This window comes from Athene noctua, chromosome 1 (assembly GCF_965140245.1).
Source record: "Athene noctua chromosome 1, bAthNoc1.hap1.1, whole genome shotgun sequence".
In the NCBI taxonomy this organism is placed as follows: domain Eukaryota; kingdom Metazoa; phylum Chordata; class Aves; order Strigiformes; family Strigidae; genus Athene; species Athene noctua.
In genome coordinates, this window is record NC_134037.1 from 59092900 (window position 1) to 59111997 (window position 19098).

Genomic DNA, 19098 nt, shown 5'->3' on the forward strand with positions numbered 1-19098 from the left:
ACCGGGCTAAAAGTTCTCAAATTTTTTTCCCGTGCCATTGTGCTTTATTCTCACTGCAAACTGAAGCAGATCACGCTGACCTTGATTCTTTGAGATTTTTTTTTGAGAACTCTCAACAAAATAGAATATTGGTATCACTGTCAATTGATGAGGATTTGTTGTGAAAATACTAGTTTTAGTTCCATAGAACACTTTTATAAAAATTATTTGCAATTGTTTTGCAAAATACTTGGTACAGTATGGAAATAAATGTATTGTATTAGATTTTAACATTCATTAGGCTATTTTTCTAGAGATATCCTTTTGATTTAAATCAGTTTCTTTTCAGAGTCTCTGTAACCAGTGAGTCTGAAGTCTAGACACAGCTTGCTTTGGAGAGAGGTCTCCATAGGACTGCCTGACCTTTTTTCTAGAGTTAGCTTGGATGTTTCTGTTGTGCATATGCTTATATTAATATATGTTCTTAGATCATGTGTATAATGATTTACCATGCTGTGTGTGCCCATGTTTTTCAGAGGAATAGCTATTTCTCGACCTTTCTGAAAACACAGGACTGGGTAGCCTTTATAAAGGCACCTTCTCTGGACCTGTAAGGTGCTGTTGGAGACCTTGCCAGCCTGTTCTGCTGCCCTCCCTGGATCCCAGTCACTGGTGACAGCAGGCTGCTGAGAGATAACTAGCAGCAGAAAAGACTGTTTCAGCTAGCTTTGAAAAACAATTTTGTACTTATTTGCTTGAAAAGTCGTCAAACCAAGGAACTTGTAAACTTGGAACTCAGGTTTTTGGGTTTTTTTTTATTATAACTACCCTGAGAAGCTTGAGGGTGATAAGGTGTCTCCAGCTATGCCTACACTGGCAGGTAACTTGCCCAAATGGAAGTCAAGCAGTAGGTCCAGGGAGGGAGTGCTGAGGCTTTTTGGCTGGTGGTGCTTCACCTCTCATCACTCTTCCCCTCCGCTATATGTTGGCTATTTCCTGAGGGGAAGGGTGCACGTAACCTTTCTTTCTTCAGCTGAGGGATGCCCTAAGGAAGTGATACTGTTCTTAACATGTTATACAGCTGCTATTAACACATGGCGCTATAAGAAGCGTTAATCCTGTCATGGGTGTAGTACTGGGGACTGATGACACCTTAGCAGATGCCGTTAGAGCTCCTGCAGCCCTCTGCGCGCCCTGAGCAACAGGCTCGGCGGGGGGGAGCGCCCATTACCTGCAGTTACGGTTGACTGCTCAGTCCCGCGTGACCTCCGCCGAGGCGGGGGAAAGCCTCGCCCTAGAGGCTGCAGACGGGCCCTCAGCCCCGGCCGCTTCCCACCGGACCGACGCCACAGCGGGAACGGGCGCCCCGCCCACCGCGTGGCCCCACCCCCGGGGAGCGAGACGCGTCCCCATTGGCCCCGGCCCTTCCTCATTTGCATGGGCGGGACCCACCCGCCTCCGCGCGCCGCCCCTGCCGGGCGTGCGGCCGGGCCCGCGCTGTTGTGACACGTGAGGGCGGCGCACGTGGGGCCGTTATGTAAAGCGCCGGGGGGAAGGCGGCGGGGGGGCGGCGCGCACGCGCGCGCAGGGCGGGCCGCTGCGCATGCGGGGGTAGGCCGGTGCGCAGGCGCGCGCCTGGGGCAGGGTGGGAGGAGGCCAGGCTGGGCCCTCCCCTCCTCCTCCTTCTTCCCCCTTTCCCCCCCCCCGGCCAGACGGCGGAGGCTCCCGAGCGACAATGAAACAGCAGCAGCAGCCGCGGCACCAGCAGCCGCCCCCCCCGTCCCAGCCGCCGCCCTCCGCCAGCGCCGGTGTCCCGGCCTTCCTCAGCAAGCTGTGGGCGCTGGTGGGCGAGGCCCCCAGCAACCAGCTCATCACCTGGAGCCAGGTGCGGCGCGCGCCGGCCGCGTGCGCGGGGCGGCGGGGGGCGCCCCCCCTTTCCCCCCACCCCCACCCCCCCAAACTCTGTATTCCTGCGGCGGTGCCGGGCAGCGGCTTCTTCCGCGCTCTGCGAGAACCCGGGGACCGCTGGGGAAGGACCGGGAGGGTGCGGGCCTGCCGAGGAGCCCGCGGCGTCGGGGCGGGCAGCCGCGGGCCTCGGCGCGCGTGGGGAGGGCGGAAAAAACGGGCACGGCCGCTGGGCTCGGTGGGGCTCCCCTCAGGCAGCACGGGGGAGCGCCCCCCCGGCCGAGCGGCTCGTAGTCGCCGTCGGACTCCCAGCCCCGACGGGGCTGCTGCGGAGAGGCCGCCTCGCCTCGCCGGCCGGCAGCTGCTGCCTCGTCTCTGGCTGCGGATACCCGGGGACTACGAGCGCCGGTGCCCGCCGGGCCGGGGGGGCCTGTTTGCCGGCCCTGGCTGAGCGGGCTGGGGGCTTCCCCGGGAGGCTGTCGGCGGGCGCCGCTGAGCTTGGCGAGGGGGAGGGCAGGAATCCGAGAGCGGTCGGTTATTGCGGTGCGCTGACACGCAGTTTTTATCCAGCCGTAGCAGGGGAATCGCAGAGCCGTGGTGGGATTGTGAGTTCGTAAATAACCGGGGCTCCCCCTCGGGGAGCGGGGGGCTGCGCGACAGCGTCCTGCTCCGGGGGAAAAGAGGGTCGGCGTGTTGGCGTCTCCAGCACGCCAGACAAACAGGGCCGCTGTTACCCCGTGCGACACCGATCCGGGGCCGGCGGCGTTCATGGCGGCCGGGCCGGGCCGGGGGGTGTCGTGCCGCGCTGTGCCGCCCGCGGCGGTGGGGGCGGGCGGGCGGCCACGTGGGGCCGGCAGCTGCCGCCTCGGGTGGCGGCTCACCGGGTCTGGTGTCCTCCTGCTGGAACGGGCATCACCTGCCCACCCATCCCCCCTCCCCATCCCCGATGTGGTGGCGGGGATGGATCAGGGGCACCTCTGTGGAGAAGGTCAAACTCGGTACCCATCAGTAGCGAGGGGGGTGGGGACGGGCGACGACGGGGACACACGTGAGCGTTGATCTGCTTCTGTTTATTCCAGTAACTGAAGTCCCTTTCCTCGGAACTGCGGGTTAAAGGTATACAGGGGCCGTGTTGATATACATCCACTTTGATTGTTTGGTTTTTTTTTTTAAAAAAAAGGGAAAACCTGGGTTGGATGTCCTTTTTGAATCATGTATGTTCAAATGGAGGCTGTTGTAGTCAATAATGAAGAAGCATTTTCAAAGCACAGAGTTTAGAAGTATTTTGAGGTATTGGAAGGTAGGAAGTAACCTTCTTACAATGTAACGAAGGGCTGGTAAATTTGCTGCAGTGAGCATCCTTAACTCTTGTGATAAATGCTAAGCATTTTTTATTAATAATAATTTTTCTCTCTTTTAGATGTTTTAAAAAAAATGTGTATTTTTAAATTCCTGTTCCCAAACTGTATCAACATCTTCAAGTGGTGTTGAGATGGCAGCTCTCAGCTGAGTTTATTTTAAATGCTCAAGCAATGATCAACTGTCTCCTTAAACATTTTACTGATAATGAATTAACAGAAACTTCAGCCAAAACTTACTGAAGAAGGAAGCAGGTAGATTACAGCAGCATTTTCTTCTATTTTTAATTTTTTTTTCTGGAAAAGGGTTGCTAAGGGCTATAGGAAGATTCAGGTGTTCTTTAGCTTAAGAAGTGCCACCTTACACCTTTAATGGAGACTTTTGAAATTCATTGCTTATGCTTATCTCAAGTAATCACACCAAGGCTATTAGGTATTCTTGTATTATTTTCTTAATTAAAAATAAAGACTAATTGTTTGAGAGTCTGTGAGGTTGTGGAAGGAAGGTCCACTCGTCACAGTTGATGCTACTAGCATGCAGCACTTCTTGTGTGAGGGAAGGTATTTTGGGATCATTTGGTACACAAGTGATGACACCTTTTACAAATATGCTATGTCAATAATATGGTGTATAGAGGAGGAAGAGTACAGTTACTATAATATTTCACTTTCTTCATGTACAAATCCATATTTGTGCTGGAGCACCTCCCTTATGAGGACAGGCTGAGAGGGATGGGGTTGTTCAGCCTGGAGAAGAGAAGGCTCCAGGGAGACCTTATAGTGGCCTTCCAGTACTTAAAGGGGGCCCACAGGAAAGATGGGGAGGGACTCTATCGGAGAGTGTAGGGGTAGGATGAGGGTTAATGGTTTTAAACTGAAATAGGGTAGATTCAGATTAGATGTAAGGAAGAAATTCTTTTCTGTGAGGGTGGTGAGACACTGAAACACGCTTCCCAGAGAAGCTGTGGCTGCCCCCTCCCTGGCAGTGTTCAAGGCCAGGTTATTCGGGGCTTTGAGCAGCCTGGTCTAATGGAAGGTGGCCCTGCCCCTGGCAGGGGGGTTGGAACTAGGTGATCTTTAAGGTCCCTTCCAACCCAAACCGTTCTGTTTTGTGATATCCTTACACTGTAAGCATGATCACTATCTGAAACTGAACAGCCAAATTTTATCTCTCTGCATACATAGTGAAGCCACGGGTATATGTTGTCTGTGAAAACATGTACAAGGAGAAACAAATGAAGTACTTGAAAGATTGCTCTGTGCTGCAGTCAGTAACGCTAGGATTTGAAAACAGTATTTAGCTAAGTAGTAATGCTAAAGTGAGATCAAGTCAGGCCTTAACGTCCATACAGCTTTGCTGTAAGCAGCTGTCAGGGCAACAGGAACAAGTAGAGATGTGTTTCCCCGATTTTTCTGTGCTAGGCCTGAACAATGTCAAAGTGTCAAGGAAGGGAGGTGCTGCATGAAAGCTGTCTGTTGGCATCACAGGTAATCCAGCTTATTTGAGTCGCTTCAGCTGGTGAGTTTCATTAATGCTTTGGCTAAAATGGCCTGCTCTTGCCCCTTCCTTTGCTTTCTCTTTCCCTTCTGCTGACTGATTCTCAGCAGGAGGTAGGTAGGCATTAGTGGGAAGTTTTCATCTTCCTACCCTCCTCAGTCTTAAGTTTCTAACTCAATCTCATGGTGAGCCATTTATAAATCCTGTTTCTGATGATCCTTGCTGGTTTGTCAGAAACAAGCTCTTTGGCAGGGCCTCATGGTTCTTCAAGCTTCTTGGAATCATAGAACTGCTGTCATTTGGGGGTAAGAAATAAATGTGACTTGCTGAACTAAAGGGCTTGTAAGAAGATGCAGCATTACTGTTGACATTTGTTCAAGGTGTTAGGCTTCTCATTAAATACGGGGTGAGAGTACTTTGGATGTACAGACAAAACCTAAACCATTTTGAAGTAACTAATTTGGGTTTTGCCAATTACTTGTCCTTTAGTTAATGGAGCACAGTCATTGAAGAACAGAGATCTTAGCCTTCTACTTTAGTCAAAGGTTGTGGGTGAAATAAGAAAATCAGTCCTCCCTCACAACTGGCACCCCAGGAGGAGGGGAACAGTGCCTTGGGAGGTTGGTTACCTTTTGGGTAACTCCAAAACCTAGTGGACACCCTCAGCTCTTTGACAGCTCCATCTGCTCTACAAGTTCTATCAAGCTAATTGGGTTTTTATACTGGAAAGCAGAAGCAACTTTCAGCTGGTTGGTGGTGTTTTTTCCTTGCACAGTCTCTTTGCTAGATTCCTTCCCAAGACTTTGAAGCTACTTACAAAATGGATAGTATTGTCCTGTAGTGAAACTGTGATAATTGTTGATGAACAATTAATTTCTTGAGAAAGCAGTGAATGACAATAGAGTTGTTCCTCTTCAGATATGGATAACGAGGACGTATACTGATATCACTCTGTTGCTTTGCAACTGCAGGGTTTGTACACTTTCTGTTGTGGAAAACTGTAGCCAAGCAGATCAGTTACATACTGCATGCACAAAGGAAACATTCCTATCTGGTGATTAAGTCTAAAAGCCCAGCGTGTTTTCTACAACAGTCTTTAAGTAGCCTAATGTGTCTCTCTTATTTTAGAATGGCCAGAGTTTCTTGGTGTTGGATGAACAGAGATTTGCAAAAGAGATTCTTCCCAAGTACTTCAAGCACAACAACATGGCAAGCTTTGTCAGACAGTTAAACATGTGTAAGTTCTCGGGTTTTTGCTTTCTAGCATAGTTCTGGATCTTGTAGGTGTTCAGTGATAGACAGTGGCCTTCGAACAGTGGCCTCTGTTCTCTGCAACTAGGATACTGTCTCATCCTCAAAACTGATAAGATGATAGTTGGAACAGCGTAGTTTGAATTTCTTAATACAAGTTTTGAGAGGGTTGGGGTTTTTTTTCTTCTTTTTTTACAGATGGCTTCCGTAAAGTTGTCCATGTTGATTCTGGGATTGTCAAACAGGAGCGAGATGGTCCAGTAGAGTTTCAGCACCCGTATTTTAAGCAGGGCCGGGAAGACTTGTTGGACCACATTAAAAGGAAGGTTAGTGAAAACTCAGTATGTGGAAAACCTGTGCAAGTGTGAATGAATAGCAAAGTTCATGTCAACTTTAATTTTAGGATTGGGAGTGCAGAGAAGTTTGGGGAAGCAAACTGTGCTGCTGTCATATATATCTTGACTTGTTTTAAGATATTTTGGGGGATTTGACTAAGTCTCCTTTATTTAACCTGCTTTGCTGTCATTATAGTAAGTTTCACCGGTGGTAAAAATGAGCAAGTTATGCAAATATGACATTTTGCAAATGGGTATTAGAAGTGCAGAGCATGCTTTGACTTTACCATCAGTAATGCAGCAATCTGCTTGTTTATGTAGCTTGTTTCAGAACAAGCTGTAAGCATTAAACTTTTCACCAAAGAGAACGGGGGCGAACCTATAAACAGGTTTGTTATGCTGCTATATGTGGTTCTGGAATATGCTCTGCTGTTAACTGTGAGTCAGGTGAATATAGATACCGAACAGAAATACAGCAAGTTAAACTGTGGAGAGAAGGATATATTTACTAACATTGGGTTACTGTGAAGCAGTTAGGAAGTAGAGCACTTAAGAGAATGCCTGAAGAATCCAGATGTACACAAATGTAACAACTAAAGCTAATGTGGTGACAGCTGTAAGAATAAATTTCTGTGTGTTTCTATATTTGTTTTATTTGATACTTGGTTTGTTATTAACTTAAATGCAGTTTATGAATGCTAGAAGAAAATATACTTGATCACCAAAAGAAAATAATAGTTAACAATTAGTGAAGAAAAGTGTTGTTTCTGAATTCTAATCTTTTAAAGGTTTCTTCTTCGAGACCTGAAGAAAACAAGATACGTCAGGAAGATATCTCCAAAATAATTAGTAGTGCTCAAAAGGTGCAAATTAAACAAGAGACCATTGAATCTCGATTGTCTGCTTTGAAGAGGTAAGTTGCTCCATCAGCAGCTGATCCCTAAACTTGGGTAATTCTGATCATTACATGGCAGGGGGGTTGGAACTAGGGGATCTTTAAGGTCCCTTCCAACCTGAACCATTCTATGATAATACATAGCAGACAAAGACTTAATTTTAGGTGTTTCTTGATTTCTTACTGCTTTAGGAAAATTTCAGTATAAGAATTGCATTAAAAATTGAATATTCTGATATGGCTAAAAGTAATAGGGAATGTTGCTGTTTGAAGATAGGTCTAGTAGTGGGCAATTAAATAACACATTTAATAACAGCTCCGTGAGAGTTAATACCTATGAAAATGTGCTTAGAAATCTACTGTGGAAATTCATTAGTTACCTCAGTTGCAGAGGTGCAGAATATAAAATCCAAATATAAATAGAGTATTTTTAGAATTACTTTATTACCTATTTAGTAATTGCGATTTGTTTTAACAGTGAGAGATGTGTGTCAGGAATTGCTCAACCCTTTAGCCTATGTAGATAGAGGATATATGAGCACAAACTCATGTACTGTAAGTCACAGCACCTCAACAGTAACTCTGTCTCAGGACTCCTTAACTTGCATTAAGAACATAAATAATTGTGTACCTCTGTGCCAGAGGTCACTGATTAGTTCAAGTTTTAAGAAGTAAATGGTGTCATTTCTAGTTTTCAGTCCTGATTGTTTGAGTGGTAGAATATTAGGCTGCAAACTTACTTTGTCTAGGAAAAGCCTTTATTAGAATCTGATCAGTCTAGAGTAACAATGTTCATATTCATCCTTTCCAAATCATGGATGAATTTAGGGTGGAAGAAACCTCAGAAGGCTGTCAGGTCCAAACCCCTACCCAGAGCAGGGCTGACTTTGACTGAAATGACTTCCAGTTGCTAATGACCTGCGAATTGTGGAGGTGAAAAGATAGAATGGTTCCGTTCATCTTTGGCATCCATATTGTTGACCCATGAGTTTAAACTTACTGAAGTAGAAACTGTAGCTAAATCAGAAGACCTAGTCCTACAAAGCACGTTAATAAAGGTAGTGAGGAAATTGAGGAACTTCAGAATCCCTAACCTTAGTTGTTAAATTTATCATGGAACTGTGGTCTGAAATTGTACCTTGGACATAGGGCGGTTTGAGGAGTGAGTAATAAGGTTGTTCTCCTTTTTTGGCTGTGTTGAAAACTACACTGCAAAAGAGAGAAGGGCTGTATGTTGTCTTTCCTTATTAGTTGAAGCTTTCAGTAGTCATTATCTACCTCCTTAATATGCTTTATGCTGTTGGAAGCAGCGAGGATCATAGATAAAATAGCAAGGTACACTTTACAGCAGTTCTTATACTGTCTTTATAACTGGACTCCTGTGAGTACTGGAACAACCCAGGTTTGTAAAATGGCAGTGTTTCATGAAAACAGCTGTCTCTGCTGTGCTCCTGTTATTTTTTAGCAGCTAACGTGTCCCTTTACTGGAGCTAGTAGAAGCAACTGTTAGGATGACCTACAGCTGCATGTGTCACTTTGAGAGCTTGTTCTATGAACATGCTTTCAAGGTGGATCTTCAGTTGCTGACAGGTGACTTGTGTCTAGCAAGATGTGTGTGAAGGAGGACAAACAGGCTTGAAATAGATGAAGAACTCTTTTTTTATTTTTTTTAGTGGTGAGAGAAACTGCACTCTTATGCTGTTTGGTCCTTTGCTGCTGCCAGGAACCAGTTGGATGCTTGATTTTTTTATTTGCTTGTTTTTTGTTTATTTAATTCCTTAGGATTTAATTACTACAAGGAAGTGGAAAAGATAACTTTGTTACGGGAAAAGAAACAAAATAGTTAATTTTTAAACGCTGGATGTGTGTGTAATAATTATTGCCAAATCTGGTAAATTTTTTTTTGTTAAAAGGGGCTGGAAATTCTCTGTGGGCTATTTGTTGTGTTTGGGTCTCCATTTTGTAATTATTTGCTAAGGCTGCTCACTGTGTGACACCACCCACACCCCCCAGTCTAAAAGCGCATTTCAAAGAGCTTTAATGAAGCCAGCTAATCTTTAACAAAAAATAATAATGTAAATATTTAAAAACATAGTTTTAGTTTGACTTCTAAATCATTGTTTTCAGAGAGAATGAATCCCTTTGGAGGGAAGTGGCAGAACTGAGAGCCAAACACTTGCAACAACAGCAAGTTATTCGGAAGGTAAAGCTTCATTCAGGTCATATGTGGATGAATGAGTGAGTGCTGCCGAACTAGGAATACTGTGCCACATGTTATCTTGCCTTGCCCTCTGTTTTGTTTTGTAGTGTGTGAAATGTCTCTTTAATAGAAAAAAACAACAGGGTGGTGTATAGTGAACAAATCTTTGTGAAACAAACATTCAGTTTATTCCATGGCATAAGCAGAAGATAAGGCCAAACTCTTGTAAACATTTTCAAGTAAGAGGTTCAAGAATATCACATCATTCATTAAAGTACCCTTAAAATGGTCCATGCATCTTTTTATTACTTCAGGAATTGGATGGCTAATATTCTGTACTGATATTAGTTTAGTTTAACAGTTAGATTTATTATCCACCAAAACTGATGTAAATGAAAGATTTTACAGATTTTTTTTTTTTACGTATCAGACATAGCATCACTGAAAACAGCCTTGTGGCAGAGACTGTTACTGATTTTTTTTTTCAGTTTGTTCAAGCCAGATGTATACATTTAATCCTTAAATTTAAGATGTAAGGGAAGAAAGTCTTAACATTTCAAAAAGAAAGGCAGTTGATGAATACTGTTACGTGTACATAGAACTTTTTCTGAATCTGTCAAAAATTTCTTTTACCAGAATCAGTATTTACAGATACAGGTTTACATATACAGTCAACATCCCTGTGTGCCTTCTGTCGTTGCTTATTAGAATCCTTCTAATAGTTTGTTACTGATGTTTTTCTGTGTGCTGTAGGATGTAGTGTTGTAAAAGTCTGCTCTTACTGACTGCTGCATGAAAAGCCTTTCTCGAACAACTGAATAACTCTATTCTTTTTAAATGTCAACAGTGGTGTTTTCTATTCTACCACGATTTTTAACTTTTCTGAACAGTTCTATATGAAAGTAATTACACAAAATAAGTGTTCTGCTGTTCATGTATAGATTTTATTCTTGAAGTCTTCTGCCGTAAGATATGTTGGTACTCTTGAAACCATTACAGAGTAGAGCAACTAACAATAGTGTTCTTTTCCTTATAGATTGTACAATTTATTGTTACCTTGGTGCAGAATAACCAACTAGTGAGCCTAAAACGCAAGAGGTAAATATGGTCTTGAAAACTCGCTGTTTTGTCAATATACTGTCATGTTTCATTGACTAAAACCAAAGAAACTAGTTTCAAGATGACTTTCTTCCTTTACTCTTCTGATTTAGGCCTCTACTTCTGAACACTAATGGGCCTACAAAGTCAAATGTGTTTCAACATATTGTGAAAGAACCAGCTGAAAGTAACCACCATGTAAGTTTTCTTTTATGCATACTCTGTGTTATGATGAAGGAAGGACAGGAGGGGGGCAGACAGATCAAGTAGCTTGTCTTATGAGGAATAAAACATAGCGATGTACTGAGAACTATCAACTTTCAGAAGTGACATGCCGTGTTGATGATCATCATTCACTTATCAATATAAGCATGTATAACTGTGTATTAAATACAGCTTGTGATCCCACTGAAAACAGTTTGCCTTGAATAGCCGTGCTGTTAGAAATAGCATATGTGTGTTGTGTTATCTCTGGGAGTTAGGTGCCCCTGGCCCTACACAGGGTCAAGGATTCAGCGAGTTGCTCTGCAAGGCATTATCCAAGCCAGCAAAATCATGTCAAGTTCCTGTGCCATTTGAATGTGTCATGACACTGAAAGTTATTTTCTGCTGTCCAAATAATGGCTGGTGGGGAAATCATTAGAATAAGTGCTGTAGCATGGTACTAGAATTAATAGCTCTATAACAAAGTGCTATTTAAAGGGCAGTCACTGTTTTAATATTTTTAGTTCTTGTGTAGTCTTGTTGTCGCAGCTTTTTTGTTGCTTTTGCTGACAGTGCTAGTATATTTTTATTTCTATGCCTGTAGTATTTGCCAGACTTCTTTTTTTTTTTCTGTAGCCAGTATTCTCCAGCTTGTTCATTTATTTGTATGGTTTTTCTCTTAAATGTAGATCTTTACAAACAGCTTGCAATCTCTGAGGTGTAGGAAAGCTCTTACACCTCTTCAGAATCGAAGCATTGTAGAATACAATGATAACTGTCAGAATGGTGAAGCTTATTGTCCCTCTGTCCCCTGTCTCTTTTAAAAATAATTCTCAGGTACCTCTCAACAGAAATGAGGGCTTAAAACAAAGGGAACAGATTTCAGATGACATCATTATTTATGATGTCACTGGACATGTGGGTGATGAAGAAAATCCCATGGGTGATGAAGAAAATCTTCCCATTACACCAGAAGCAAATGAAGATATCACTTCAGATTCTTCCAAGTAAGAAGTCTCTAGAAGTCTATGTAGATAATTGGCTTCCAATGTATGCAATAATTCAGATGTCTTAGATAATTATTTTTTTAATGAAGTGATGAGAATTATTCAGTACTTCACATATAGAAGCTTTCATCTGTGAATTCACATTAGGTTCCAATTTATTGACCTCCAAAATAGTTAATTGGCTGTTGGAGTTTTAATATGCTGAAGATAGAAAGTGGTGGGAAGCAATCTGTGTTACTGCACTCCTGTTGAATATATTACTTGTCCAAAGACACAGTAAGTGATGTCATCTTACTTTTGGTTATGAATACAGACAGGAATGGCTTCCCTTGCTTTTACAGATTTTTACGGAGAATGATTTGCGTGTGCTGTTTGTCAGATGTTGGTGTGGTCTTTGAATTTTATCAAGCCAGTTAATTTCAGGAGTTTTTTTCAGTCCCAAGTGTTTTGTGACTGTGTTCCTTCCTGTCTGTACTTAGCACTATAAAAGTAATTAATCCTTCAGCTGTGAGCAGTTGAAACTTGGTCCAGGGATTGCGATGCAGCTCTATTTCTGAGTTGCGCTGTATTGATAGGGCCTGTATTATGCCTCAAGGAATAAAACTTAAGATATTTCTAGCTTGGTACTTGAACTGTTCTTGTTCTTGTTCAGCTGATGTCTGGAAATACATTCCCTGATAGAAAAGCTTCCTGAAGATAAGGCTATGATAGAGAGGCAGCACAACTGCCCTACGTAAGGGCTAAGAAAACCAGAACAGGGAGGAAGGCAAATTATTTGAGACTCTTTCTTGGTTTTTAGATTGCTTTCCTGGTATACATAACAAGGCTAATTAAATACAATACTGTTGACTGAGATTCTTTGTTATGCATGTTCCAGAGTTGATTCTGTTCAACAGGAAAGATGCGAAATATGTATTGTCTGTCAGGTTTGCTGGCCTCATATGCTTTGGTCCACTTGGTACATACTTTACATTTATATGCAAGCTTATAGCTGTTCTAATGCAAAAAATATCAAGTGTTCCTGTATCTTTTTAGTAGTTATTGTGGTCTAGCACAACAGTGTCTGTTAGCTGAGCTACATTAACTGTATTGATTGTTACAGCACCATATCAATGGAAAATAGAGAGTATCTTGCTGTGTTTCGTATTAAAAAGCAGTAGGAAAGTTTATTTCTTTGTAGTAGCTTGACTAAAATAAGTAGTAACTAAATCTGTGGAATAGTACCAATTTAAGTAAGTGTATGAAATGCTTTAATTCATTTGTCTCATATTACAGCTGTAGTCATTCTCCTGATATTGTAATTGTGGAAGATGATAATGAAGAGGAATATGCCCCCGTAATTCAAGGGGATAAAAGCATGGAATCAGTTGCTGTCCCACCTCATGATCCTCTCAGCCCCGTCAGTGACAGTACAAACCCACTCATGTCAAGTGCTGTACAGCTGAATAACCAGTCAACTTTAACTGCAGAAGATCCGGTCTCAATGATGGATTCCATACTCAATGAGAATGGAGTAATTTCACAGAATATAAATCTTCTTGGAAAGTGAGTAGCCTGGTCTTTTGTTTTTTCAAGTATTAGAACTGGTTGTTTGAACTAAAAAGAACTAAATAGTAGGTTCTATTGAGAATTCTAAATGTACAGGTCACCTTTTAAGTATTTTAAGACAGGACCTCTGACTTTCTTCATGAAGCGAGTGAGTTGGGGTGTATAACCTGACAGCATAATGTTGTGGGTATCATTGTTTAAACTGTCGGGATTTCCCTGTGTAGCTCTTGCAGGCAGATGGGACGCATTAGGGCTACCTGGATGCAAGAACTGCATCTCTGCTGATGTCATGTCATAGTGTTCTGTTGATGTAATACCTGTTTTGGAGCACCTGTCTGCTTTACTTGGGTTCTCCTCTAAAGAGGCTAAAAGTTTTCTTTTTTTTTTTTTTACAGAGGTTGTTTCTAATGAAAAACAGCTCATTTTAGTTCTGGTGAAGATTTTTAAATGCATGTAGTACATCTGTGTAAAGCTTTATTGTGGATTTCTAATCCTTTTGTTCAAGTATACAGCAGTAAAATACTGTTTGTCTCTCTAGAGTTGAACTTCTGGATTATCTTGACAGTATCGACTGCAGTTTAGAGGACTTCCAAGCTATGTTATCAGGACGACAGTTCAGCATAGATCCAGATCTTCTCGTTGATGTAATTTTCACTGTTTATTTTGAGTATTTTGGTAATACACTACACAAAATATTTGTATGGCTTGTTATCCTTTAAAATAGATTTAAATCACAACAGATTTTGGTTTCTTTCTTTCCTTTAAAAAGGGAAAGTTATAAATATTTGCAAATATGTATATCATAGAATCACAGAATGATTTGGGTTGGAAGGGACCTTAAAGATCATCCAGTTCCAACCCTCCTGCCATGGGCAGGGACACCTTCCACTAGCCCAGGCTGCTCAAAGCCCCAAACAACCTGGCCTTGAATATGTCCATGGAGGGGCAGCCACAACTTCTCTGGGCAACCTATTCCAGTATCTCACCACCCTCACAGAAAATAATTTCTTCCTTATATCTAATCTGAATCTACCCTCTTTCAGTTTAAAACTGTTATCCCTCATCCTATCACTACACTCCCTGATAAAGAGTCCCCTCCCCGTCTTTCCTGTGGACCCTCTTTAGGTACTGGAAGGCTGCTGTAAGGTCTCCCCCAGAGCCTTCTCCAGCCTGAACAGCCCCAACTCTCTCAGCCTGTCCTCATAAGGGAGGTGCTCCAGCCCCCTGATCATCTTTGTGGCCTCTTCTGGACCTGCTTGAGCAGGTCCATGTCCTTGTTGTGTTGGGGGCCCTGGAACTGGACACAGGATTCCAGGTGAAGTCTCAGCAGAGCAGAGATGGGGAGAATCCCCTCCCTTGACCTGCTGGCCACACTTCTCTTGATGCAGCCCAGGACACAGTTGGCTTTCTGAGCTGCAAGCACACATTGCTGGCTCACAGTCAGTTTTCCATCCACTGACACCCTCAAGTCCTTCTCTGCAGGGCTGCTCTCAATCCACTCACTGCCCAGCCTGTATTTGTGCTTGGGATTACCTCCACCCATGTGCAGGACCTTGCACTTGGACTTGTTGAACTTCATGAGGTTTGCACGGGCCCCCCTCTCCAGCCTGTCCAGGTCCCTCTGGATGGCATCTCCCTTCACTCCAGCATGTCGACCGCACCACACAGCTTGGTGTCATCGGCAAACTTGCTGAAGGTGCACTCAATCCACTGTCCATGTTGCCATCAAAGATGTTAAACAGTACCAATCCCAGCACTGTCCCTTGAGGAGCACCAGTTTCTGGGGCACTGATATAATTCTTGGTGCTATGCCACTGCTCAAGCAAATGCTTAAGTTTTTGATTGAAGAATGGCTTTCTTAACGAGATAATGCTTATATTTGTTGCTATGTAAACTCAGAACACCAATTAAATTAATACTGTTGCTTTGAAATAGCCCAGTACATCATCTGTGGTCTTCTCAATGGGTTAAAAGGGCTCACTCTTGGCAATTATTTTAAAAGTTTTTCTACCATTTCAGGTTATTTTTTAGGAGTATGTGTATGTTCCCAATTTCTCTTCAGATGTTTGTTAAGTAGAGTGGTCTGGGTTGGAAGGGATCTGTGCTTATCATCTAGTCCAGCCCCCTTGCTCAAGGGAGGGCCAACTTGAAAGTTAGATCATGTTACTCAGGACTACGTTGACTCAAATTCTGAAATCTCTGAAGATGGGAGATTCCACAGACTCTCAGGTGCCTGTTCCAGTGCTTGACTCTTTCTGAAGAATTTACTTCAGTCAGTCACAATCTCGCCTGCTGCACCTTGTAGCTCTTGCCTCTTGTCGTTTGTCCGCCTCTGGAGTTTGTCTCCTCCGTAACCACCTCTTCAGAAGCAGTGGAAGAGTGCAGTTATCCCCTGTTGTCTGCCTTCTGCAGACAACATCAGCCAGGCTCCCTCAGCCTCTCATGGCCTAAGCCCCCAAACACCTGTGGCCCTCTGGACACCCTCATACTGGGAGGCCTAAAACTGGACGCTCTTCCCCACGTGGCCTCAGGTGCTGTGCAGAGAGAAATTACTGTTCCCACTGACCTCTGGCTGTGCTCCGCCTGTCCCAGAGTGCGCTGCCCTGGAGCAGGGCTCTGCTGCTGGCTCATGGGAGGGTGTTGCCTATCATGACCCTCAGGTCTCTCTCCGAGGAACTGCTCCCTGTCTCTCTGTTCCTCACCTGGGCCAGTGCGTGAGGTTTCATATCCTAAGTGCATCCAGCTGTTGAACCAGACCTGTTGGCTCCTCTTTTGCCTTGCTGAGATCCCTCTTAGCAGCAGCTCTGCTTTCCCACATACTCATGACTCCCAGTTTGGTGTCACTTGCAAATTTGATCAGGGTGTGTTCTTCCTTTTTGTACACAGGCTTCTCCATGCAGCAGCAAAAGGAGAAATCAATGTTTAAGACTACAGCAAACTGTGTTAGTCTAAGTTAGATGCTAATGCAGTTGTTTCCTTTGTGACTGAGGTTCATGGAATTCCAAACCATTATGCTCCAAAGCTAGTTTGTCTTTGCAAAAGTGATAATTACCTGTAAATAAACTCTAATCCTGATGGAGGGTGAAAACATTAAATATAGGGATTATTCTCACACAGGCAGATGTGATGGTCTTGTATTCTTACTAGCAACATTGATATACCTAAAACTTGATGTGTTTTGTCTTATTCAGCTTTTTACAAGCTCCGTGCAGATGAATCCCACAGATCATATCACTAATGCCAAAGTAAGTTTTAAATCCGTTGCTCAATGTACACACTAGTGAGAGATGCAAACATCATTCATCCTTTATTTCCTTTACTGGTATAATAGCACTTTTTTCATGCTCTGGCTCTGAAGGCTTTCCATGAGAGTAGGAAGGTGGCAGCTGAATTCATCCTGTTTGTTAGGTTTTATGCAGAAAAGGGAAAAGCACACTAATTAATGTCCTTTAAAACTCATACTACCATGAGGCCAGTATCTGTATATTGTACCAGGTTCTTGACTTTTTTATCCCCTAAGATTTTAGCACTTGCAAACATGGTACATACATACTTTGTCAGAATGGTTGCATCTGTATTGTCTGGTGGGAAAATAAACACAAGAATAAGCAGCAGAGTGAAGATCTAGCTCTTTGAATTTGTCTTCTTCATTTATGGGCATTACTTTTGGTTCTTGCTTGAGTCAGCCTGTGTTTACATTTCACACTTTCTCAGCCAGGGTCTGTTAGTGTGGGTAGCTGATACCACTGCATCCCTTCAGAAAGAAGAACTTAATTTTTTTTAATAGTTGGTCAGCTGTGTGTTCTAGTGACATTGGAAAAGGCTCTAAGTGTGTGTTGAAGATTTTGCTTTTGTTTCCAGGTGGAGACAAAGGGAATAGAAATCACCAAGAATAATGCTGGTCCTGCAGCTTCACAAGTTTCCAAGCCTAAATTAGGTGAGTTGCAGTGTTTTGCTGAAGAAGCATTGTTCTGAAAACCATCTTGGTTATTTGCTTTTTGCCTGGTTTTGTGTCATGCTGATAAGCAAATAACCAAAACAAAATACTTCACTATATTTGCTTTTTATGTTTTTGGCACTGTACCAGGTGCAGAGATACTGATCTTTTTGCAGGAGCATCTGAACAAATAATGTTACGCATAACAATTCTTTAATCACTCAATTAAACATCTATAATGGTTTTTATTGATTATTCTTTAAATTCATTCTGGGGGTTGGATTTTGTTTTTTCCTTCTGCATGTAGAAAGGCCTGTGAACTGATCAGTTTGGGCATTTCTTTTCCCTTAGATAAGCAGCTCATACAGTACACGGCGTTTCCACTCCTTGCATTCCTCGATGGGAACCCGGGCTCTGCTGTGGAGAGCGGGAGCTGGGCGGCTGAAACTCCTTCGGCTGTTGACAAATCCCTGGAAGCGGACGAGCTCCTGGAGAGCAGCCTAGATCCCGAGCCCACCCAAAGCAAACTGGTGCGGCTGGAGCCGCTGACGGAGGCAGAAGCCAGCGAAGCCACGCTCTTCTATCTATGTGAACTTGCCCCAGCGCCCATGGACGCAGACATGCCCTTCTTGGATAACTGATGTCATGGGGGACTCTGTATATAGTTATGAAGATGAACTATTTATTTAGAATATTGTTTGGTATATGAGTCTTTTGTAAATCCCTGTTTTATGTAACCAGATAATGTGGAATCTAAAATACCTTTCCTATGTTACTTCCTCCAAGCAGTTGTTTAGGGACGTGGTTAAACAGGCTGTTAGGCACAGCTGGCACTACCACGTCAGACTGTTACTGTCCTGCTGCCGGGTACTTGGTATGACACATATTGCTGAAGGGCCCAGCTAACTGAACACTTGTCAACAGTAAGCTTTGATTTTATGATTTCTTATCCTTCTGGTCTTACATATGATGACGTAAACTAGTAGTGTACGGTTAGGGAGCACTGACTTTCTGTATCTTAGGTTTTCTATTTTTTACAATGTTTTATTTAACAAACATGAGGCTTTTTTTGGGGTGGGGGGGACCAGGACCTGATGTAGGCTTTTTTTTTCCCTGCTTGAACTGGGAACAAAGTGCCTGTACCTTGCTCAATCTTGGTTCTGCCTTACTTTCACTTCAGTGGAAGTGCTCACACATAGCACAAACTGGGGAAAAGTTCTTTACAGCCGCCAGGCCCCTCGACTGCATGAGTGCTTTTAACTTGGACCATCTACTCTGAGAAAATAAATGTTACTTAAGTGTGACACTTGTTAAGAGTTGTCTCTTGTGTGTGCCAGCTGGTGTTTTTTCATGCCCTAGTAGCTGTGCAAGGAGGTAGGTCAGTCTACTTCCAGGCATGGCTGGTGGAAAATAGTTTCATCTATCTCCAAACTTCAAAGTTTACCTATAAGCCTCCAAAACAAGTGGCTAATGCAGCAACCTGTGTTTTGCCTCAGCAGTACACAAAGTTTTCTCATTTGCTTTCTTAATAAAAAGTGTGGCAGAGCCCTATAGTTTTCCTTCCCCTGAAGAGCTCTACCCCTACTCAGTGTTTTCATTGTTGCTTTTACTAAAGTCCTGCATTTATTCATGTGAACTCAACTATAGTTGTAGCACACAGTTGAATGCCAGAGGGGTCACTGCAACACTTGGCCAAGATGCAGTTGACACCTTTAACTTCAATTACCTCACCCCAGGCTCCTGATGTAATATAAACAGTAAGTTAAACCATAACTGAAAAGTTTTCTTCCCTCTCTGCTCTCAAAGCTGTAGCCAGTTTTGAGAAGCTCGTGTGGAAGATGCTCCAGTGAAGGGATAAACTGGGTTTTAGTAACTTCATATAT

At 43.3% G+C, this 19098-nt stretch overlaps 1 protein-coding gene across 3 annotated transcripts; it reads left to right on the top strand.

Annotated features, from left to right (window-relative positions):
- Positions 1–1663: 1663 nt before the first annotated feature.
- Positions 1664–18513, top strand: HSF2 (heat shock transcription factor 2). Of its 3 annotated transcripts, none has more exons than XM_074896218.1 (13): positions 1664–1864; positions 5869–5977; positions 6190–6317; positions 7115–7239; positions 9349–9424; positions 10458–10519; positions 10633–10717; positions 11561–11730; positions 13006–13275; positions 13817–13922; positions 16470–16523; positions 17140–17227; positions 17567–18513. In XM_074896218.1, exons 1-13 carry the CDS (start codon positions 1715–1717, stop codon positions 17854–17856), a joined length of 1713 nt encoding a protein of 570 aa, XP_074752319.1. In that variant the 5' UTR covers positions 1664–1714; the 3' UTR covers positions 17857–18513. The 3 variants fall into 3 exon arrangements, with proteins under 3 accessions (XP_074752319.1, XP_074752318.1, XP_074752320.1); XM_074896217.1 differs by having other exon boundaries at positions 17140–17215; XM_074896219.1 differs by lacking the exon at positions 16470–16523 and having other exon boundaries at positions 17140–17215.
- The last annotated feature ends 585 nt before the right edge of the window (positions 18514–19098 follow it).